At 39.4% G+C, this 24,744-nt stretch overlaps 1 protein-coding gene across 1 annotated transcript in view; it reads left to right on the top strand.

Annotated features, from left to right (window-relative positions):
* Positions 1-11,645, top strand: part of CDH2 (cadherin 2) — a 238,397-nt gene extending 226,752 nt beyond the window's left edge. Inside the window, exon 16 of the mRNA XM_052660373.1 lies at positions 11,439-11,645. Coding sequence (XP_052516333.1) covers positions 11,439-11,645 — 207 coding nt within the window. The remainder of the gene's footprint in view (positions 1-11,438) is intronic.
* Positions 11,646-24,744: the final 13,099 nt, after the last annotated feature.

The following is a 24,744-nucleotide window of genomic DNA, read 5'->3' on the forward strand; positions in this document are numbered from 1 at the left end:
TACTGGAGTGGGCAGCCTATCCTTTCTCCAGGGGACCTTCCTGACTCAGAAATCGAACTGAGGTCTCCTGCATTGCAGGTGGATTCTTTACCAGCTGAGCTACCAGGAAAGCCCCAATGATATTATAGCATATTCTAATTTCATTTATTAGCACTAATACATGCAATAATAGCTCATTTTCATTTCCCTCACACTGTACTCTTTGAATCCCACAAATGAAGAGAATTCAGTGACTACCCAGGTGACTCAGTGGTAAAGAACCCACCTGCCAAGTGAGGAGACATAAGAGACATGGATTTGATCCCTGGGTTGGGAAGAACCCCTGGAGGAGGGCATGACAACCCACCCCAGTATTCTTGCCTGGAGAATCCGATGGACAGAGGAGCCTGATGTGCTATAGTTCCTAGGGTCACTAAGAGTCAGACACAACTGAAGCAACTTAGCACACATGCACCCAACAACTAGAGAGTTCCATCAAATAAGATTAGCAGGAAGAGCAGCTAAATTAAATATTATGTAAGTGATTTAAATACTTGTCTAGTTGAGGAGTTTTAAGAGCTTCTGCAAGAGGCAGGCTAATTCTCTGTTGAATATAACAGATAATGATTTCCACTGTCAAAATTATTATGGCATTCTTTTATTTCATTACTGACCAAGAGTTCTGCTACATTTAATCCTGAAGTTTTGAAGTCAAATGATTTACTACTGCTTCTTTTGATCATGTCTACAGTTTTGCTGCAATTCTTCTTTGGAATTTTTATTGTTAGTTTAAGAGAATGATACATATTGATATTGATTGTGAATATATGACAGGACTCATGTTCTCTGGCCGTGTCCTAGCATTCAGAAACAGCAAGACCAGAATTGGTCTCAGTGCCTTTCACAGTGGAAAGCATCTGTTGTATATTATTGCCTTCAGTCCTGTGCTGATAAGATTCATTTCCTGAAAATGAAAGGGTTAGTCACTCAGTCATGTCCAACTCTTTGCAGCCCTATGGACTGTAGCTCACCAGGTCCTTTGTCCATGGGAGTCTCCAGGCCAGAATACTAGAGTGGGTTGCCATGCCCTCCTCCAGGGGATCTTCCTGACTCAGGGATCAAACCCAGGTCTCAAACATTGAGGCAGATTTGGAAGCCCCATTTCCTAGGCTTTTTTGAAACAATCACATATTACATCTACATAATCAATCTACGTTAGGTTTTTAGATGCTCTTATAGTTTGTAGGAAAAATTTTGAAACACAATTAGCTAATCTGTCTCTACAAATATTCATTACTATCTATTCCTAAAATACATGCTGCTTTTTGAACATGTCTATTCAATTCTGTTAAATAGTTAATAGGTTAATTTGTAGTAGACATGATTTAAAAGCTGACAGAAAGCAAAAACAAAGTACAGGTAACTCCTTTATGTATAAGAATATGCCCTGACTTTTCCAGATTATTTATACAATAGGCTTGGTTAGGGGAATTAGCAGGAATATACATACATACACACACACACACAACTAGATATTTTTGACTATGTAAGCATGCCTGATGAGTTTACTTCTAATTTAGCTTTCATCCTTATTATTTATTCCTGTGGTTGTTGGATTTCAAGACGTGGTGAATCTTCTAAATGTAGGTATAGACACTGGACTTTCATAAAGCAAGAATTCTGGCTTCAGTGAAATTCAACAAATACTCACCTGAAGGTTTCCCTGAAGTATCACTGTTCTATGAGACTCCTATTCTATCAGGACACTCCTCTTTTCTCAAGACAAAGTTCAAGCACTAAGGGTCATTTCTAAGACTGTTTGTAATCTGTCCTGCCCTCCTTTCCATCCATATTCCCTTCTTGTGCTGTGGCCCCACCAAACTATTTGTAGTCCCTCACAAACATCACAGGCTTAACTATAAATTAACTTTTCCAACTGAGCGACTGAACAACAACAACTTTTACAACAGCAACAGCTTTTCCAAAGCCCTTCCTTCTTAACTGTCAGGAGATACCCATTTGGCCTTCAGATGCAGCTCAAATATCCTCTTCTCTCTGAAGCTGTTACAATACCTCTGTGAGGGGTTATTATTAATACCAAGACGCTCCCTGGGTCATAGCCCTCACATGGGGTGTAACTGTTGGTATTTCTCTCTCCTATGGCAGCATGTCCATCCTCTCTGGGATGAGGGTTATTTCCTGACCTTCTTTGTGTAACCTGAGCATCTACTGTGTTGAGTAGCTCCTAGATTCTGTCGTTTCAAGGACTGTGACAGGTGTGGGGCATGCACTATTTATTTATTTTTGGCTGTGCAGGTTCTTCGTTGCTGTGCAGCTTTTTTTCAGTTGCAGTGAGTAGGGGCTACTCTCTGGTTGTGGAGCGTGAGCTGCTCATTTCAGTGGCTTCTCTCGTTGTGCAGCACAGGCTTTAGGGCACTTGGGCTTCAGTAGTTACAGCGCACAGGCTTAGTTGCCCCACAGCATGTAGAAATCTTCCCAGACCGGGGATCGAACCCGTGTCCCCTGCATTGGCCAGTGGATTCTTAGCCACTGAACCCCCAGGGAAGTCCCCATTTTTGAAAAAATATGACTGGACTTCCTTCAGTAAAGAGAGGAGAGTATTTAGGTAATAAGGTTCAGTTACCCAACCATTCTAATGGCACAGTAGGAAGAGGTACGCAGTAGGAATTTCCATGTGGAGATCTCTTTTCTCAGGTACACGGTTTCAAAAGTGGCTAGAGATTATAACAGACGTGTGAATACCTAAATGAAAAAGGTTGTTCTGAACAACTGACTTTACACATCAACTTCTGAAATACAGCCCATTCATAATTTGAAAGTTGTCTGTCTTTGTTAGAAATGGCTCATTTGGCAGTCCTCTTGAGCTTGGTTTAGGATCATTCATTCAGCAGATAGCTACCATATAGCTACTGTGTACATCCAGTGCCAGTGATATATAGATAAGACAATAGAGGGCGAGGCTCTTGGTATGAGTTCCCCGAGTTGCTCCTAGCATGATCTCCATACCAGGTAAACACTCCAGTATCTGAACTCTCCCCTTGCCAGACACAGGATGCCCCCGTTGGATCTGGTTCTTAACTCTCGGTGATCCAGCTTCCTCTCAGGCCCCTCCCCCACCTGCATTCCACAGGCAGGCAACAGAGACCTTACTTGTAGTTCCTTATCTCAGCTTGTAATTCCATGCCAGCGCCAGGCCCCACCCTGTTTTTCCTGCCTAGAGTGCCCTTTGCTCTTTTTCTAAATGCTAGTTGCCCATGAAGGGTCAGGCACACAGAGTAAGGATGGGCGCCATCCAGCGGCATCCACTTGTTCCTACAACTCACCTCCCTCCATTACTCCTATCCAAGCATCCCTTCTCATCCCATAGGGCCCTCCGGTGGTCCAGGGGGAAAGGTGCATCCCTGGGGGGGACCCTTGTGGGCAAACTGGTTTGGTGAGTACATGAGTGGACAAGAGGACCGCATTTGGAAATCATTCCCCAAATGACTGCTAAATCCTCAAAACTGAATGTGATTGTAAGACAGAAATGCGGAGGAGAAAGGAGAACCCAGAGTCTATACCTAGAAATGCCCTACTCTTGGACACAGAAAGAAGAAAGTCTAAGGCGTTTAAGGGGTCACAAAAAACAACTACAAAGTGGGTCCAGGGATGTGACGATCAGTTCTGTGAGAAAGTTCAGTGGAATCAAACCGCTAAAAGACCTAAATCAGAGATAACGTTCAAACTCCCTGTGTAGATTCTTCCATCTAACACACCCACTAAGATTTGTTCGGTATCTTTCTATAACTAGACTGATAAAAATAAATACAGGTAAAGTTTTGAGTTGAAGGCACCTATAACTACATTTAAAATGCAAACAAATTTCTTTATCTCTAGGTTTTATTTGATTTAGCACAGTACTGAATGTTCCAAAGGAAGAAGCATATAGTGGAGATTATAATTGGAGTGTTTTTATAGATGTAAAGAATAGGTAAGCTCATGAGAACAGTTTCTATTTTGTTTATTTAAATAATGAATCTCAAAAATGATAACATTTCTAGACTGGTAGATAACGTAAAACAAATCACACATTTTGAATTTCAAGCAGAGTTTCATTCTGTTTTGAGACTTTTAAATAAGATCTTCGGAGGGTGAAAAGTTGAAACTAAAAGTAATTTAATCTCCGGCCAACAGTAGATATTAGCATACCTCCAATAACTATATTAATCCTGTGTATTTCTTTCTCAGAAATATAAAAACCAAGGGCATATTTCTGTTAAAAGACCAACTTTCAGTCAATATTATTTTAAAATGTATGAAGGTACTACTGGAATAACTTATTTAAAACTACCAAAGTTTAAAATATTTGCCTTTTTTCTCCAGTAATTAAATTTAATATATTCTTTTAAACATATCTCTGTCCACTCTTACAAGAGTTAGGCGTTGAAGTTCAAATCCAGGTGCCTCATTTTAACAGCTCTGTTACCTTGTACAAGGTTAGGGTCCTTGGATGTAATCACTTATATTTCTAGTTTCCTTATTTATGAAATGGTGATAGTAATAGACCCTCCTTTTAAGATTGCAGTGAGGATGAAATAATACAGTCCACATAAAGTGCTTAGTGTAGTGACTGTAAAATCTCTTAATTACTATCAGTATCATATTATCATTACAAGCTACTATTCAGGAATAAAAACTTTGTACTGCCCTTTAATTGTAAATAAAACAAGTAAAAAACTCTAGTTCCAAAAAAAATTAAAAAGCTGAAGTAAAGTGAATTTTCCAAAAAAGGATGTAGTAATGTTGGCACTCATAAGTCATGGAATTTCACTTTCACGTGATCATACTTTTATATTTGCAGATATTTTAAACCTACATCCTGGCTTCTTGTGAAAGCTATAAATATAAACATGAGCAAGGTGCCAAAGTGAGCAAACTAAGCCCAGGACAACAGTACAAATTACCATCTAGAATAGCTGTTGGATGTCAAGCAGCGTGTGCAGCATCTGAAAGGAGTACAGAACCACCTCAGCAGAAAGGGATGTCATGATCCAGTATAACCAAAGTATGGCGATAGAAATAAAGAGGACCAGAGAGACCACAGGAACTACTCTCGGTCACGGTTTGGGGAAGAATTCCAGGAAACAGAAGTGACATTTTTAATGGCCTTGAAACAGATGGATAGATGGATGGAAATTAATCAAATGAAAACAATATGACATAGGACATTTTAAACAAAAGGAATCACATTTCAGCTAGCAGGAAATTAATATGTAAATAACATGGAGATACTCCAAAAGTAAGGTGTTTTTAGGTTTGAGGGGATTTTGCTGAATAATTTAGTGAATAATTCAGTTATGGTTGCTGGAACTGAGAAGAGTTGCAAGGGAAAGGTGAAATGACTGCTCCTTGAAAGGTTTTGACTATATCCTGTAGAACACCCTAACATCCAGCTTCAGGCATTTAAGTCACGCCTCCTAGTCTTTTCCATGTCTGCAAACAGTTTTTATGATGTATTTAAATATTTTATCAATTTTAATGTCTTTTAAATAAAAATAATTGTTTTAAAATGCCTGTGCACCATTTAAGGAAATGGCAACCCACTCCAGTATTCTTGCCTGGAGAATCCCATGGACAGAGGAGCCTGGAGGGTTATAGTCCATGGGGTCACAAAGAGTCCGACACGACTGAGCAACTAACACACACACACACCATTTAAAAATCATCTTGCATACCCCCAGGGGGACTCCTCCCTTATTTTGGAAGCATTGCTACAGGGGATAGCAGTCAGAAAGTTTTACTTGGAATTGGGGATGTGACATCAAATAATGTCTGAGAGAGGAACCAACAGTAGTTGGCAAGATAGAAGCAGATTGAGTCCTGGGGACACTGAAGCCCGCTAGAGAGGCTTTTGCCATGGTCCAGGCAGGATGTTCCCTGGGGATCTTCCCTGGTGGCTCAGACAGTAAAGAATCTGCCTGCAGTGCAGGAGACCCCGGGTTCCATCCCTGGGTCGGGAAGATCCCCTGCAGAAGGAAATGGCAACCCACTTCAGTATTCTTGCCTGGAGAATTCCATGGACGGAGGAGCCTGACAGGCTACAGTCATGGAGTTGCAAAGAGTTGGACACGACTGAACAACTAACACTTTGAGGCAGGGTCTAATGATGACCTGAACTGAGGCAGTAGATTTGAGACAGTAGGGGACTGACCGTTAGGGACTGACTCTTGGGTTTTATATCCCTAATGTGTTCCTTCACACAAGAATGTGGGTGTTTATGGTCCCTGTAAAGCATGTCTCCACCATAAAACATGGGATCAGAAGTCTATAAATACAAGCTCAGCAAGAATTCAGCCGGAGCTGCAGCTTTGATATGACAGAGGCAGCTGACTGCAGAAACTAGTTCAGATTTATCCAGAGTTCAAGATCTGCCTCTCCAGGAAAGGTGAAACAAACACATCGTCTTATAGATGTAGTCCGACCCAATAGGGAGAGAGAAACACATCTAGTTTTTTTGTAAATTTGGCATAAGTGTGTCAGACATCATGTGAAACAGTGTCCACACCAACAAATAAAGGAATCCCAGGGACTTCCTTGGTGGTACAGCAGATAAGAATCTGCCTGCCAACGCAAGGGACTTGGGTTTCATTCCTGCCCCCGGAAGATTCTATGTCCTGTGGAGCAACTAAGCCTGTGTGTCACGGCTACTGAGTCCAAGCATCCTAGAGCCCATGCTCTGCAACAAGAGAAGCCGCCACAATGAGAAGCCTGTACTCTGCGACGGAGAGTAGCCCCTGCTCAGCACAGCTAGAGAAAGCCCACGCAGCAACGAAGACCCAGCACAGCCAAAAATAAATTTAAGGAAAGGAATTCCATAAGGGAAAACCAGAGCTTCTGTGCCCCCACCACCCCAGATTTATCTGTGTGTTCACTCTAGTTGCCTTCCTGTCATGATCAGTTTCTAGGGACTTGACTATAATCTTTTTAGAATTACCAAAATAGTACCCGGAATTTATATAATGCCTTACCCAGAAAAGTCATATTTTATTCTCGGATAAAAATCGGTGCTCACCAAGTGGCAGGGACTTAAAGTACTTAACCTTCAGCCCAGAAAGATGGCTTGCCTAAGAATTCTTGAAAAGTTCAGTGGGATTTGCCCTTTTGTAATCAGAAGAACCTGAGACAGTGTTTGATGTTTTGGCTAGCAGTGACCTCTCATGGGTTTTACAGCCTTAACCGCCTTTTTTAATGTAGGAATAAAACATAGATTCAGCAACTATCAGAATGATCAGAAAGCCACGGTAGGAGTTAAAAAATTTTAAGAAATATTTTTGATGAATCTAAAGACTGTCATAGATAGTGAAGTAAGCTGGAAAGAGAAAAACAAATCCCATATATTAATGCATATATGTGAAATCTAGAAAAGTGATGACCCTATTTGCAAAGCAGAAAATAAGAGACACAGACATAGACAACAAACATGGACACCAAGCGGGAAATGGGGTGGGATGGATTGGGAGTTTAGGATTGACATAGATACACTGCTGTGCTGTGCTCAGTCATGTCTGACTCTTTTCGACCCCATGGACTGTAGGCTGCCAAGCTCCTCTGTTCATGGAATTTTCTGAGCAAGAATACTGGAGTGAGTTGCCATTTCCTACTTACAGGGATCTTCCTGACCCAGGGATCGAACCTGTGTCTCTCGCATTGACAGGCAGCTTCTTTACTGCTACTGCTACCTTCATAAGCATAAAACAGACAACTAATGAGAATTGACTATATAGCACAGGGAACTCTAGTTAGTGTTCTGTGGCGATCTAGATGAGAGGAAAATCCGAAACAGAGGGGATATATGTATACTTGGAGCTGATTCGCTTTGCTGTACAGCAGAAACTAATACAACATTGCAGAGCTCCAGTAGAAAAAGGGGGCTATACTTCTGAAACTCTTGATGGTGAGTATAGGACTAGATTATCACCAGTGTTATATCTGTTTTGATATAACAAATTAAAGAGCCTCTTGATGAAAGAGAAAGAGGAGAGTAAAACAGTTGGCTTAAAGCTCAATATTCAGAAAGCTCAGATCATGGCATCTTTTCCCAACACTTCATGACAAATAGATGGGGAAACAATGGAAACAGTGGCAGAGTTTATTTTGGGGGGGTCCAAAATCACTGCAGATGGTGACTGTAGTCATGAAATTAAAAGATGCTTGCTCCTTGGATGAAAACCTATGATCAACCTACTATAAAGGATATTAAAAAGTAGAGACATTACTTTGCCAACAAAGGTTCATCTAGTTTGACTAGTCAAACCTATGGTTTTTCCAGTAGTCGTGTATTGATGGGAGAGTTGGACCATAAGTAAAGCTGAGTGCTAAAGAATTGATGGTTTTGAACTGTGGTTTTGGAAAAGACTCTTGAGAGTCTCTGGGACTGCAAGGAGATCAAACCAGTCAATCCTAAAGGAAGTCAACCCTGAATATTCAGTGGAAGGATTGATGCTGAACCTGAAACTCCAGTACTTTGGCCACCTGCTGAGAAGAACTGACTCATTGGTGTAAACCCTGATGCTGGAAAAGCTTGAGAGCAGGAGGATAAGGGTTACGACAGAGGATGAGATGGTTGGATGGCATCACCGACTCTATGGACATGAGTTGAGCTATCTCTGGGAGTTGGTGATGGACTGGGAAGCCTGGCATGCTGCAGTCCATGGGGTTGCAAAGAGTCAGACACGACTGAGGAACTGAAATAAACTGAACTGATATCTATTTTGAGGATATCAGTTAGGTGTTTGTTGACATTTGATGAAAGTCTCAGGCCCTTTAACACCCCAGTGAAAACCAGGCAGCTTCCAGTAATTATTCTTAAGTCACAGGAAGCACAGGCCATGGCTTTCATCTCCCGGAATCCAGGCACACGTGATGCCACACCATTGTCACTTGCCAGTTCATCTTAGTCTTCACCTTTCTGTATTTCCAGTTTTGTGCTGATACCATGATCCACATGTCTTCTGTGTTTCAGGATCCAGGCAGGAGGAAAACTCGCCTCTGGTGCAGACCCTTCTCCTGGCAGGCAGAGGGGAAAGATGAGGGGCTGATGGAGCATTAGACTGTGGTCTCCATGCTTCTGTTTCCGTTCACTGGCCAGTGCCAGTCGGGTGGCCAAACCTGACCATGGGTTGAGGAAGTCAGTTGGCTCCAGGGTGGCCCGTGTGATCCACCCATGGGGAGAGGATGGTGAATCACTGAGGACAGTAACACAATCTGCCACAAAAAAAGATCAGGAATTTTGAAAAATTGGAGTTTGCCCATCTCAGGCTTAACAGAATTGTCCTTTAGCTTATTCTGTAAATATAGTCAAGAAAGTCCTATCCAAAATTATTTATGTGTTATATATGGATATAGTTTGAGGAAGACTTGCTTTAGTTTACATTACACAGGCATGTCTGGGTTATAGTGTACTTGAAAAGATGAAAAATGGTACTTAATTAAAGGTTAGGATTGTTGGGCGTGAGGAACTGCTAGTGTGTACTTTTTTCAAAAAATTTTGGTTGAAGTCAAGCAGCTGCCATTTTGTTTCTTAAAACCTTTGTTGTTTTTGTTTAATCTCTAAGTCTTGCCCAGCTCTGCAACCCCATGGACTGCAACATGCCAGGCGCCCCTCTCCTTCACCATCTCCCGGAGTTTGCTCAAATTCTTGTCCATTGAGTTTGTGATACTATCTGACCATCTCAATTTCTGCTGTCCCCTTCTCCTTTTGCCTTCGATCACTCCCTTAAAACATGTCGTCTCCACATTTATTTTTCTTCATTCAAATTCCAAAGCAAGAATTTTTTTATCTAAACTTAAATTTCAAAAAAAATTCACTAATATTCCTGAGCTATAACAAGTGCCAGATCCTGTGGGGGGATACCCTTAGGTAGCCTTTATTTTATTTGGGCTTCATAATGATTGTGTTACTGTGATTACAGTTCCAGATTAAGAAATGGAGCTGGTGGAACTCAGCCAAGTCCCGAAACTTGTACTGTGCAGAGCTGAGGTATCACCCCAGTGTCTGACCTCTTAACACTCCCACATACTGACTGTAATTTTCATGCTCTTTTTCCTCTTCTTCTGATTAAAAAAAAAACAACATATTATGTATTCGTGAAGCACATGTGGATTGGAAGGATTGATCTAAAGATGGACAGTTCATCACGTCTTGGACAAGAGGAGCCTTAATGAGCCCACCAAAATTTAAAAAAACAGAGTTGCGGGGAGAGGGAGTGACTGTTCGGAGACTAACCGTGGTTTATCTTGGACTGCTAGAATGGAAGTGGGAAGAAACCAAATAAATACTTAGCATGTGGCAAATAGACATACATTAAATTCTTAAGGTTTTGTAGAGTAATTATGAGTTAGCTGCAGATAGAAGAGTTATATATAAAAAAGCATCTTTGTGCAAGAGTTAAGTTTATTGATAATCATTTCACTGGTTCTTATTTTTTCAGTTATTTTTAAGAGCCCTGTGTGTGTGTGTGTATGCATGCGTGTGTAAATATATATATGTATATATAATTTTAGATTGTTAGGTTCCACTTCCCCAATATTTATACTGTGTATTGATATTGGATCATGACTTTTCTAGAGTCTGTGGATGGTAGAAGTCACTCTGTTCTTTATTAACTTAGTGACTAACTTTCCTTGTATTATAATCGCATCTGGCCTGTCTTTATTCTTCCTTTGATACCCTTCCAAATTTGTGTCAGATAGAATGTCACTTCTTCCTTGAGCACGCAGCTCTCGGAGCCAGTCAGTGTTTGTTTTTGGCATCCTGATGATTTTTGCCTAAATTTCATAGTTTTGTTACTTATTTATCATGTGTGTCATACTATAGTCATGCCTGTTACTAGGTTGTAAACTATAGAGGGACACTATCGCACTCATTTCTATGTCTCTTTTTGCCCTGCATATAATTTCTGCTAAGCCAGTTCGTTGTTCAAATCTTACGACTCTGATTCTACATAGGTCAGGGCCCACATATCACATGATTTCATAACCTTCCGTATTGTTTCATGTAACTCACTCCACGCGTGATAATTCAAAACTAGTGCTGTCCGATGCAGTGTTACACTGATGCATTACCAAACTTCATTTAAGATCCTCCCTTTCTAGCTGCAGGCCGTCGGTGGCTCATTTCTGTCGCCTGTGAACTGCCTTCTCCAGTTAACCCCGTCCCATGGTATGTCTCAGCCTCACTGAGCTAGATTCCTTACACTTCTTTCTTTGCAGAGGAAACACATCCATTGATTTTCGTCTAACTTTCAAACATGGTGATAACCCAAGTTTCTCTGGGTTGCACATGTGGTGGTCTGCAGGTGGAAACTTACAAACAGGTGTTTGATGCCACGGGACCACTAGCATCTGCTTGTGGATTCGCTCCCTGTAACCCTCTTTTCATCCTTGTCTTCCAACTGCAGGGCCTTAAAGCTGCTGACAACGATCCCACCGCTCCGCCCTACGACTCCCTCTTAGTCTTTGACTATGAAGGCAGTGGCTCCACGGCCGGGTCCTTGAGCTCCCTTAATTCCTCCAGTAGTGGAGGTGAGCAGGACTATGACTATCTGAACGACTGGGGGCCCCGCTTCAAGAAACTCGCTGACATGTACGGTGGAGGTGATGACTGAACTTCAGGGTGAACTTGGTTTTTGGACAAGTACAAACAATTGCAACTGATATTCCCAAAAAGCATTCAGAAGCTAGGCTTTAACTTTGTAGTCTACTAGCACAGTGCTTGCTGGAGGCTTTGGCAGAGGCTGCAAACCAATTTGGGCTCAGAGGGAATATCGGTGATCCAATACTGTTTGGAAAAACACTGAGCTCAGTTACACTTGAATTTTACAGTACAGAAGCACTGGGATTTTATGTGCCTTTTTGTACCTTTTTCAGATTGGAATTAGTTTTATGTTTAAGGCTTTAATGGTACTGATTTCTGAAATGATAAGTAAGAGACAAAATATTTTGTGGTGGGAGCAGTAAGTTAAACCATGATATGCTTCGACACGCTTTTGTTACATCGCGTTTGCTTTTATTAAAAATAGGGAATTAAACAGACAAACCACTCATGGAGCAATTTTATTATCTTGGGGGCTGAGACCATGAGATTGGAAAATGTACATTACTTCTAGTTTTAGACTTTAGTTTCTTGTTTTTGTTTTTTTTTTCCACTAAAATCTTAAAACTTATGCAGCTGGTTGCAAATAAAGGGAGTTTTCATATCACCAATTTGTAGCAAAATTGAATTTTTTCATAAACTAGAATGTTAGACACATTTTGGTCTTAATCCATGTACACTTTTTTATTTACTGTATTTTTTCCACTTCACTGTAAAAATGGTATGTGTACATAATGTTTTATTGGCATAGTCTATGGAGAAGTGCAGAAACTTCAGAACATGTGTATGTATTATTTGGACTATGGATTCAGGTTTTTTGCATGTTTATATCTTTCGTTATGGATAAAGTATTTACAAAACAAAGTGACATTTGATTCAATTGTTGAGCTGTAGTTAGAATACTCAATTTTTAATTTTTTAATTTTTTTTATTTTTTATTTTCTTTTTTTTTGTTTGGGGAGGGAGAAAAGTTCTTAGCACAAATGTTTTACATAATTTGTACCAAAAAAAAAAAAAAAAGGAAAGGCAAGAAATGAAAGGGGTGGCCTAATACTGGTGGCACTACTGCAGTGTGTGTTTTTAAAAAAAAAATGAAAAAAAAAAAGCTTTTAAACTGGAGAGACTTCTGACAACAGCTTTGCCTCTGAATTGTGTACCAGAATATAAATGATACACCTCTGACCCCAGCGTTCTGAATAAAATGCTAATTTTGGATCTGGTGACTGGTTTGAACTTTTTCTTTTCTACTTGAGATGCTTTGAATGTTGCAAAAATCCCAGGTCCTGGAGTTGCATTGAGAACTGCAGTACAAAAGTATGAATTGGTTCTTGCACTGTTCACCATCCAAAAGCCCTTAGCGTGGCAGCCAGCTGTGTCCGGTGAGCGGTGGAGAAAACCTGATCATAGAAGGAAAACATCAAGCCACTCAGGAATCGACTACACTGAAGGTGGTATATGCAAATCCCATCAGTGAACTCTGTGCAATTCTTAACATCCTTTGTGCTTTTATTCCCTTCTGCTCCTGTCTGTGGTTGCGCTGACTCTAACAGGCTTTTCCCACTAGCACAGGGGTCCCCAACCTCTGGCCACAGACCTGTATCTGTATTTACAGCCACTCCCAATCACTCACATTACTGTCTGAACTCCCTGCCTCCTGTCAGATTAGCAGTAGCATCATAGATATTATGTGTGTGACTCATCCCGAAACTATCTAGTTCCATTCCATGAAAAAAAGTGTCTTTCACAGAATCAGTCCCTGGTGTCAAAAAGGTTGGGGACCGCTGCACCCACAGCAGGAAAACCTCACTAAAAAGTGATAGACTTGGCCCTGGGAAGTGCAGTGGGTGCTGGGAAATCCCAGGCACCCCATCGAAGCCACTGTTTGATGTATCTAGTGAAATACACTTCGGCTTGACTTCTGTTCACTAACTGGACCAATTTTTTCCCCTAACTTTCTTAAAGAGGTATAATGGAAAAATAAAATTTTGTATTATTTGAAGCATACGATGTGATGACTTGGTGTATGCATACGTTATGAAATGACTTCCACAGTCATGTCGCTTACCACGTGTATCACCTCACATAGTTACACTTTGTGTCTCTGTGTGTATGTGTATGTGGTGAGAACACTTAAAATCTACTCCACAAAGTTCAAGCACACGGTACTACAAGCATTAGCTGATGTAGTCACAGAGGACAGAAAAGCAAAATCACCTTATTCAATTTTGTAAAATTGTTCAGTGCACACTGTGGTTCATAAATGAATTTTAAGAATCTTGGAAAATCCTCACTGCTTTTTCCTATAATCCTTATGATCATTATCACATTACATATACTTATATTGTACACTTTGGAAAAAAACTTAATACAGTATACCTCCTCTAACTCCATGTGGTTTTTTGCTTTGATTTCATACTAGAGAGTGAAATTTACTTTTCTATCAATTTGCTCTGTAAGCAATATTTTCTTCTCACTTTTCTAATCTTTAAATGCCAGAGCTTATCTCTGCAATTTCATAATGATACTTAGTAAATTTGCTGATTGGAATAGTCTTTTTAAAATGTGTCTTTAGACTGCACCTCTGTACTACCGTATGTTCAAGTGAAAACTGTCTTTTTAAAATCAAACATCTCAGCATTTAAAATTCATAGCACTCAGGTAATAAACACTTCCAATTACTTTCTTAGGATTGATGTTCAGTGACAGACTATTTCTAACACAGGGGCTTCCCTGATGGTTCAGTGATAACACATTTGCCAATTCAGGAGACTCAGGTTTGATTCCTGGGTCAGGAAGATCCCCTGGAGAAGGAAATGGCAACCCACTCCAGTATTCTTGCCTGGGAAATCCCATGGACAGAGGAGACTGGGGGGCCACAGTCCATGGGGTCACAAAGAGTCGGACACAACTGACCGACTGAACACGCACATACATCTCTAACATAGGCAAACCTCGTTTTATGCCATTTATGCCCTTTTGTGCCTCGTTGGACTTCACAGATGCTGCCTTTTTTTAGCAAATTGAAAATTTGTGGCAACCCTGCGTGAAGCACATCTCGTGCCATTTTTACACCATTTGTTCAGTCTTGCTTCTGTGTCACATTTTGGTGGTAGTTCAGTTGCTCAGTCGTATCCGACCCTTTGCGACCCCATGGACTGCAGCATGCCAGGCTTCGCTGTCCTTCACTGTCTCCTGGAGTTTGCTTAAACTGATGTCCATTGAGTCAAGCTTACCACATTTTGGTAATTTCTGCAACATTTCAAACTCTGCACAAGCAAAAATGATTATCACTCACTGAAGGCTAGATGATGGTTAGCAATTTTTAACAATAAAGTACTTTTTAATTAAGGTATGTGCATATGTTAGACATTGCATACTTAATACAGTATAGTATAACCATAACTATATGCACTGGGAAACCCCCCAAAAATTTTGTGACTGGCTATTGTGATATTCACTTTATTGTAGTGATCTGTAACCAAATCCTCAATGTGCTAATTTTTAGCACTGATAATAAGCATTTTATATATACACAATCAGTCAATGTAAACACAGTTGTTTTCAAAACTTCTGTATTTTGCTGGAGTAATGCATGACTAGGTTTCCTTTGTGGGGAAAAAAAAATGGGAACCAGAAACTAGAAGCCCCCTGCTCTTAGCAGCAGCAGCAGCAGCTCTGATACAGGAGGAACTTCTGTTCAGCTGTTTATTAATGATATGTAATTTATAGTCTTTTCCAAAAAAGCCTTTTTACACACAGTTTTCCATAAAGAGTTTATTTTGTTTTGTTTTCATGAAAATGGGATGATACATTATGTATTTTGTGTAACTTGTCTTTTTCTCTAGGAGTGAATCTTGGAAGTTTTTTCATATTATTATATATATCTACTTCATCCTTTTTAATTGCTATGTAGTATTCCTTAATATGGCCATATAGTGTAACCATTTCCTAAGGAACTGGTTGTTTCTGATTTTTTCGCTACAGTAGAAAATGCTACAGTCGGTTAATAGCCTTGTGCATGTTTCTCTGCCTGGGAGTATTCTCTAAATGAGATGTTTGGAGATGGAATTGCTAGATTAAAGAACATGGAGAGTAGTTAATTAAATATGGCTAAAATTATAAGCGTTTTAATGTTACTCTAAAGTGCCTTTTAGCTAAAAGATGATAAGGCTTTCTAAAAGCCAGCAACTTCCTTCTTTAGCAAAATGATTTTATGCTGCTCAAAATAGTAACCACAGAATGTAAGACAATCTAGCCAAGGATTTTTTCTTTTTTCTTTGGAAGGTAGCCTTTAAGTCAGGCCACAGTAGTAGTTTCAAATACTCTGCAAAGTGATTGTAACCATGTGATGTAATAAAACCTTGAAAACTATATTTATGAACATGGTTTATGGAACCCATCCAGAAGCATGTTCTTCTAGGTCGTTTCCAGTGCTTTGAGTCACTTCTGCAACATTGCCAATAATAAGCTTACATACAAAGTGCTAGAATCTCTGTGAAATTGGTCATTTTTCATGATAAAAATGTGTGCATTTTAAATTTTAATGAGACATGGCCAAATTGCCCTAATAAATACTACCCCAGTTGACTCTCCCAACAACACTGTTAAAAAAGTGTATGCATCCTCATCTTCAACAAGCTGAAACATTACACGTGTTTAAAAGTCTTGCCAATATGATCGACAACATAAAATAATCTCATGTAATTAAGACTTTCCTGGTCACTAATGAGGTTAGTTGGTGATTTATTTTTCTTATGTTTATTAGCCATTTGTGTTTCTTTGAATTGCCTATGTTTGTTTCCCTATTAAATTAGTTGCCTTTTTCCAGTTGATTAGGAAGAACTTACGTGCCTTTTTTTTCCTGGTCTTTTGCCAGTCTTGTAAATTTGCCTATGATGTTTTACTGATAAACATTTGTTTTTTGTGATCTACTCTGTCAGTATTTTCAACTGTAGGTTTTTGAGAGGGTCTTCTCACCTCCAAATTATACAATTGCTATCCTCTCTTGTTGTCTTTTTTTTTTTTTTTTTTTTTTTTTGCTTTGCACTTATTTAGCTCTTTAATTCATCTGGAAATTATTTTGTATGAGGTAGAAGTCTAACTTTCAAAATACTTATGTGGTCTATTTTCTAAGCACCATTCATTAACCCAATCATAACCAACCTTGATCTTATACACAATTCCCATAGAAATGTCTGATTGTTTCTAGATCATTTATTCTGTTCCATTGATCATTTACTTAATTCATGCACATTACAAGATCTTTATACTAGAATATCATTTCTGACAAGCCATTTCTCCCACTGTTCTTTACTTCTAATAAAAATTTTCTATATTTATATTTCTTTTGTGCATTAAGTTTAGAAAGTTTTGTCAAGTTCTGTAACAATTTTCCTTGGAAATTTTACACAGCTGTGAAGAGTTAATAGCTTCTTCTATTATTCCATCTAATATCTCTTTCACTTTCCAGATCAAATATACACTTTCATAAAGTTTCATTAGACATTGTATTGTAATTTTAATTTCATTAAAACAATCTACTTTTGCAGCATTTTTTCAAGTGATTCTTTTACCACTGTTTTGGAAATTTATTCATGTTTATTTATCTTCCTGTTTCTAATCATTTTACTCTTGTATGATTTCCAATAGCTTTTAAATAATTTTCTCAGATATTTCTGATAAAAGATTTGTATATAATGAAGTTTTTTTCCTTATTCAAAAATCAATACTTAGTTTATCTGTATAGTTAGTAGCAATGTAAATTGTCAGCTTTAATCATTTTTATAATAGGATAGTTTTGTGTATTTCATCATTATGTATAAAATTTCCTATAAGTATAGATATAGCTAGCTTACTTAGAGATTTTATGAGTGTTCAGGTTGAATTTTAGAAAATGCATTTCCTTCATCCATAAAGATAATAAATGTTAATCCATTAATATAGTGAAATATGCCATTAGGTTTTCCAATATTGAATCAAACTTTTGGAATAAACCCTCCTTGATCATGGGCTTCCCTGGTGGCTCAGTGGTAAAGAATCTGCCTGCAATGCAGGAGACACGGGTTTGATCCCTGGGTGAGGAAAATCCCCTGGAGAAGGGAATGGCTACCTACTCCAGCATTCTTGCCTGGAAAATCCTGTGAACAGAGGACCCTAACGGGCTACAGTCCAGTGAGTCACAAAGAGTCGGACACGACTGAAGCAACTTGGTCATGATGGTATTCCTTTAATGGACTGATGTATTTGATTTGCTGTGATTTTACTTAAGACTTAAAATTACATTAAATTTTTTTATACTTTTGTATTTTTCCACTATTCTTGTTTAGTATTAGTCCTAAATTTATTCTGGCAGCAAATAAAGAATTAGGAAGACTGCCATTGTTTTGTGCTCTGGAATAATTTATATAAACTTGCGGTTATCAACTCACAAAAATTCGTTATACTTCTACAGTTTTACCATTGTAAGGACAGGCTTTCCCCAGTAGGACTTGGTGCATTTAGATCTTGTCTGTCTTTTTGACCAATTTTCATAATTCACATCTTCCTGAAGAAGTATCTAACATTTAAAAGGTTATTGATAAGTTCCATATAGCATTTAAAAAATCGTTTTATATCTGAAGTTATGCTTCCTTTTCTTTTACTTTTTTTTTCCTTCAGCAGAATAGTTAAAAGTCTATTTTTCTGTTCAAAGACCTAACTTTGATTTATTGATACAGACTGTTTATTCACCTCATTATAGTGTATACATTTTTTTAGTCCTGTTTGCTTTATTCTTCAAATATGTAATGTTTTACTATTTTTAGTATTTCTCAGTTTCTGTAGCATTTTAGATTTCTGTATTTCAGGCCATATTGATGTTTGCTTAAAACTTTTCTATCCTCTAGTTTAGATTTTAGTTTTTATAAGAAATATCTTGCCTGATGACTTTGAGTGCTTTGGGCCCTAAATTCCATTTTGTCTGTCCTTTATACAGCCATACCTGGCTGCTTTTTTCCATTTGTTTTGTGTTTGCATTTGTCTGATTATCACTCGGTCCATCTCTTTACTGTTAATAATTTTTGAATAATTTTGCCTTTTATATCTTCAAAACAACATATAAATTTAGATTTGTTTTACTGCCGTTTTCAAACAGGCATTATAAATAAGGATTGGCCAAAACATCATTGATAATGATCTGGTTGTTGCAGTTCTCCATCTTTGGAACCAGTAATCTCCAATCATGTATTTTTGGAGGTAACCTCAGTGAACTGGGCAAGTGAGACAATGCTCCCACTAATAGTTCGCTACTCCTCACAGTGTCTCCAGACCAATGGCATGTGAACTGATTGACCTCACTGGCATAAGAGGAGTAAAGGCATTAAAAATATAGGTCCATTTCTACTTTCGTTTTTACCTTGCAGTTTTACAGTTGTTAGTGTAAATAGTTATTCATCTTGAGAGGAAAAAATGTGTCATTTTCGTATTCAAAGGAAAAAACTGGAAAAGAAAGCCATACTAACCTGAAGTGTCACTGTCATAGGGAATGCTGGTGAGATGTTCAGTTCAGTCACTCAGTCGTGTCCGACTCTGTTAGACCCCATGGACTGCAGCATGCCAGGCTTCCCTGTCCATCACCATCTTCCGGAGTTTACTCAAACTCGTGTCCATTGAGTCAGTGATGCCACACGAATATAAAATACCTGACGAGTGTGTTTCTACCATGTGCTCAACAACAGACAAAATCTCTTCTTGGAAAGTATCAGTTGATTGCCCCCTTTATGACTGCAGCCATGAAATTAAAAGACGCTTACTCCTTGGGAGAAAAGTTATGACCAACCTAGATAGTATATTCAAAAGCAGAGACATTACTTTGCCGACTAAGGTCCTTCTAGTCAAGGCTATGGTTTTTCCTGTGGTCATGTATGGATGTGAGAGTTGGACCGTGAAGAAGGCTAAACACCGAAGAATTGATGCTTTTGAACTGTGGTGTCGGAGAAGACTCTTGAGAGTCCCTTGGACTGCAAGGAGATCCAACCAGTCCATTCTGAAGGAGATCAGCCCTGGGATTTCTTTGGAAGGAATGATGCTAAAGCTGAAGCTCCAGTACTTTGGCCACCTCATGCGAAGAGTTGACTCATTGGAAAAGACTGTGATGCTGGGAGGGATTGGGAGCAGGAGGAGAAGGGGACGACCGAGGATGAGATGGCTGGATGGCATCACAGACTCAATGGACGTGAGTCTGAGTGAACTCCGGGAGATGGTGATGGACAGGGAGGCCTGGCCTGCTGCGATTCATGGGGTCGCAAAGAGTCGGACACGACTGAGCGACTGAACTGAACTGAACTGAACTGATGAAGGTATTTGGAGAAAGAAAGCAACAAAACTATTTCCCTTTTTTCTTGATGCAGCAAATTCAGTCTTTTATAGATGCTATGTAGTGATTGATCGTGAGCTTTTCTATAAGGTTGGTAATGAAAGTTCATTTATCACCATTTTTCTCTGTTAGCTGATCTAATTAAAAGCTCTGGGTGGAATAAGAGATGTTGCTACAGCAGCTAAAATAAATTTGAGGAAGATTTTCTGTAGATGTAATTCACATTCCCTTAATTTCTCTTAATAACAAATGATTGTGCTGACTATAGGTGCAACTTAAAAGTATGAGAATATATTTACTCTTCATAATTTGCTTTAACAAAATACAAGTCTACATAAAGATTGTGATTCTGATTATTTTATGTGCCTACTCATAGATAGGGAATGAACTGGGATGAAGTGGGTCTCTTGACTAGAAACATGCTTATGAATCAGAAACATTAAAGGTTATAGATATTTTTGAGATATTCTAATACCCAATCAATATATATTTTAATATATTGAGTTAATCTATTCAATTTTTAAAAGTTTGAACATGACCTTAAGGATAATTCTTAGAAATATTTATGTGTTCAGCAATGCTTTATAAACTTAATTACCAAATGGACACCAGTCAGCTTCTACAGTAATTTTTTTTTTCTGCAACTAATGTACTTTGAATAAGAATCTTCAAGTTTAAGAATATTACCTTTATCTTTTTTATTATTTATTTATTTACTTTTGGCTCTGCTGGGTCTTTGTGACTACGCTCAGGCTTTCTCCAATTGCAAAGAGCAGAGGCTACTCTAGTTGCCGTGCATGGGCTTCTCATCATAGTGGTTCTCTCTCTCTTTTTTATTTTAATTGGAGGCTAAGTACTTTACAATACTGCAGTGGTTTTTACCATATATTGACATGAATCAACCACGGGTGTACATGTGTCCCCCATCCTGAACCCTCTTCCCACCTCCCTCCCCATCCCATCCCTCAGGGTCATCCCAGTGCACTGGCCCTGAGCACCCTGTCTCATGCATCAAACCTGGACTGGTGATCTATTTCACATATGATAATATACATGTTTCAGTGCTATTCTCTCAAATCATCCCACCCTCGTCTTCTCCCACCGAGTCCAAAAGACTGTTCTATACATCTGTGTCTCTTTTGCTGTCTTACACATAGGGGCATCGTTACCATCTTTGTAAATTCCATATATATGCATTCAGTTCAGTTCAATTGCTCAGTCGTGTCCGACTCTGCGACCCCATGAATTGCAGCACGCCATTAATATACTGTATTGGTATTTTTCTTTCTGACTTACTTCACTCTGTATAATAGGCTCCAGTTTCATCCACCTCATTAGAACTGATTCAAATCTATTCTTTTTAACTATCTTTCCCACAAAGTAGAAACAAAAAATAAACTATCACATATATATTAACATACAAGATAAAGGTATATGTATAAGTGATAGTTTATTTTTTCAGTTTCTACTTTGTGGGATAGATAGTTGACATACTACAATTTTAGAGTTTGCTACTTTTTTCCAATAAGGTTTTTGATCATGTGTGGTAGAGACATTTATCATAGTAACATCTGAGTCAGAAGAGATATTGACTAGTTTGGAAGAGAATATTTTCTAGTTTATTTTCATTGTAAATCACTTCTGTATTTGGAGGGCTACTTGAGACTCAATTTTAATAATGTTTTCTTGTTTCATAGGATTATTTTTTACTTTCCTGTTTGAACTCCATCTTGATTGTTAGTATCAATAAAGGCATAAATAACCAGACTGAAAGAAACTTCTTCCTTTGCCCCAGGGTTTTTTCATCTTCCAAACTTACTTAATGCTTCCCACCTGGCACAGTGGTAAAGAACCCGCCTGCCAATGCAGGAGATGCAAGAAACACAGGTTTGATCTCTGGGTTGGGAAAATCCCCTGGAGTAAGAAATGGCAACCCACTCCAGTATTCTTGCCTGGAGAATTCCATGAACAGAAGAGCTTGGTGGGTTATAGTCCATGGGGTTGCAAAGAGTCAGACATGACTGAGTATGTACATTTTTCACCTGTTTTACTTACTTAGTTCATATCCCTGCCTTGGATCTCTGTGACCTAGAAGTAAGTCAAACTGAATCAATGCCATACCTTCCGAGGTCCCCTGTGAACTTTATAAATTACAGTTTACTTTTGTTTGGAGAAAATATGGCCTCATAGATTCTATTGAACTAAACCTGTTGCTCAGCTATACCCATAAAAACATCCACACTCAACTACATGGATAAACTTTAACCATGCTGAGTTCTTTTTATGTGCAAATACACCACTGTAGTCACTTGCCATATTGGTTCATTTAATCTTTACAGTGATTACCCTATTTCATTGCTTCTAACAGACTTATCATTTTCCCCCCACAATGTAACAATTCTAAGATCAGAAAGCATCATGCTGCTGCTGCTGCCAAGTCGCTTCAGTCGTGTCCGACTCTGTGCGACCCCATAGACGGCAGCCCACCAGGCTCCCCCGTCCCTGGGATTCTCCAGGCAAGAACACTGGAGTGGGTTGCCATTTCCTTCTCCAATGCATGAACATGAAAAGTGAAAGTGAAGTCACTCAGTTGTGTCCGACTCCTAGCGACCCCATGGACTGCAGCCCACCAGGCTCCTCCGTCCATGGGATTTTCCAGGCATCATAGACACTTAGTGAATCCCAACCTGGTGGAGCAATGTTGTATTTGTGCTACAGAACTCTGGTTCAGCTGCTTATCATTCAAGAAGTTGATACCAAAATACAGGTGTTGGATAAAAGGACCGATAGCTTTATTGAGGAAGCCAGAAACCCTGGGGAGAAGGTGGTCTCATGTTCCAGAGGGCCAACTCATCACTCCCCAGGTTTGCTTGGAGATTATACAGGGAAAAGTAGAAAGGGCTACATGCTGGGGCTACATGTCTCCTATTTTCAGAGATAATCCTTTCCATAACTCAGTTTCAAGTAGCTGTCATGTCTCACTTGTGGTTGGAACTTTATCTGAGTCATAAATCTCTGGTCAGCTAGTCTTTCTGGTTCTAACTGGCCTAGGGTCTACATGCTTGTGGTCAGCACACAGTTAACTTATTTCACCTGGTAGGGGGTTTCAGTATCTGCAAAACAGCTTAGCAGATAAGGCTCAGAAAATTATGTGTGCGGCCCTTGGAAAGGAGCCATTGTTCAATGGCTAAATTATTATTTTGTCTTGCTTGACTATTTTCCTTTGTTTCTGCATTTTCTCATATCTCTGATTAAATTTATTCTTTGGAACTCGGGGAAGGCCTAGAAGATAGAGTTGTTTGTTTTTTGGTTTTTTTTTTAAAGAAACAAGAGACAGGCAGAGGACATGAGAGGCAGGGGGCGGGGGTGATGAGAGGTAGGATGAGGGTGGAGGGGTGGTCTGTCTCAAGAAGGCATCATAGAGTCCTCCTCTGTTACAGTTGTATGAAAACGCCCAGTGACACCTTTTGGTAACAACAATAAGACACTAGCATCAGAATGTCTTGGAGTCTATAATACATATATTAAGGTATATAAAGATTGAAGGCAAGAGGAGAGGGGGACAGGGGACGACAAAGGATGAAATGGTTGAATGGCATTGCCGACTTGATGGACATGAGTTTGAGCAAATGAGATGGTGAAGGACAGGGAAGCCTGGTGTGCTGCAGTCCATGAGGTCGCAAAGAGTAGGGCACAACTTAGCAACTGAAAAACAAGGTCACTTCTATTTTCCCCAGTTTCTTTAGATAAAGAGGCCAAAGCAGAAGTTACATGGTTTGTCCACGAACACTCAGCTAGTAAGCGACAGAGCCAAGATTTAAGCCCAACTGTCTGGCTCCTGAGTTGACACTATCTCTATCACTTGGCAGCAGCAGGCAAGAGTGAAAAACCACAGGACTGAGTGAACAAAGGAAAAAGTAACTCTTGCACACACTTCCTTATATGTTAGGTGTACCATATAGGATGACCATTTGAGGATATCAAGACAGTCTAATATCTTTAATTTACATATACCTCAGTTAAACTTTTAAATTAGTTCAACCTAAATTTTAAAAATAAATAAAATATTTTACAGGGAAACATACATATCCTATGAAACACTGAGAACATAGGATGTATGTGGGAGGGAGGAGAATCAAAGATTCCAAGATGAGAGGGGAATTTTTTCATTTCATCATTCCTTATACTCACTAGGGGCTTCTGTGGTGGCTCAGATGGTAAAGAATCTGCCTACAAGGAAGGAGACCTGAGTTAGATCCCTGGGCCAGGAAGATCCCCTAGAGAAGGGAATACCCACTCCAGTATTCTTGCCTGGAGAATTCCATGAACAGAGGAGCCTGGCAGGCTATAGTCTACAGGGTCGCAAAGAGTGGAACTGAGTGACTAACACGTTCACTTTTCACTATAATCACTAAGTCCACTTCCCAGACTGTTTACGCCAAGACTAGTACACCCCTAGCATTCTTACTCATTGATCCCTTCCCCAGTCCTAGGCAGACGGCCCTGTGCCCTGTTAACCTAGGACTTGCAAAGCTGCTCCACACATCCTTTCACTCGCAGCCTTTATTAAGGGCCTCACTCATTCATTCATAGGAGACCCGCCTGCCATCTCTGGTCCAAATGTTTCGTTTTCTGGTGTAAGCTGAACAATTTTGGAAATCAAAGTAACATTTCCAGAGCTCTGGGGGAACATTTAGTCTGACAGCAGAAACTCATTTTCTTCTCGACGATGATGAATCTTTTATTCTGTTCCTTTACC

This window comes from Budorcas taxicolor, chromosome 22, assembly GCF_023091745.1.
Source record: "Budorcas taxicolor isolate Tak-1 chromosome 22, Takin1.1, whole genome shotgun sequence".
Taxonomy (NCBI): Eukaryota; Metazoa; Chordata; class Mammalia; order Artiodactyla; family Bovidae; genus Budorcas; species Budorcas taxicolor.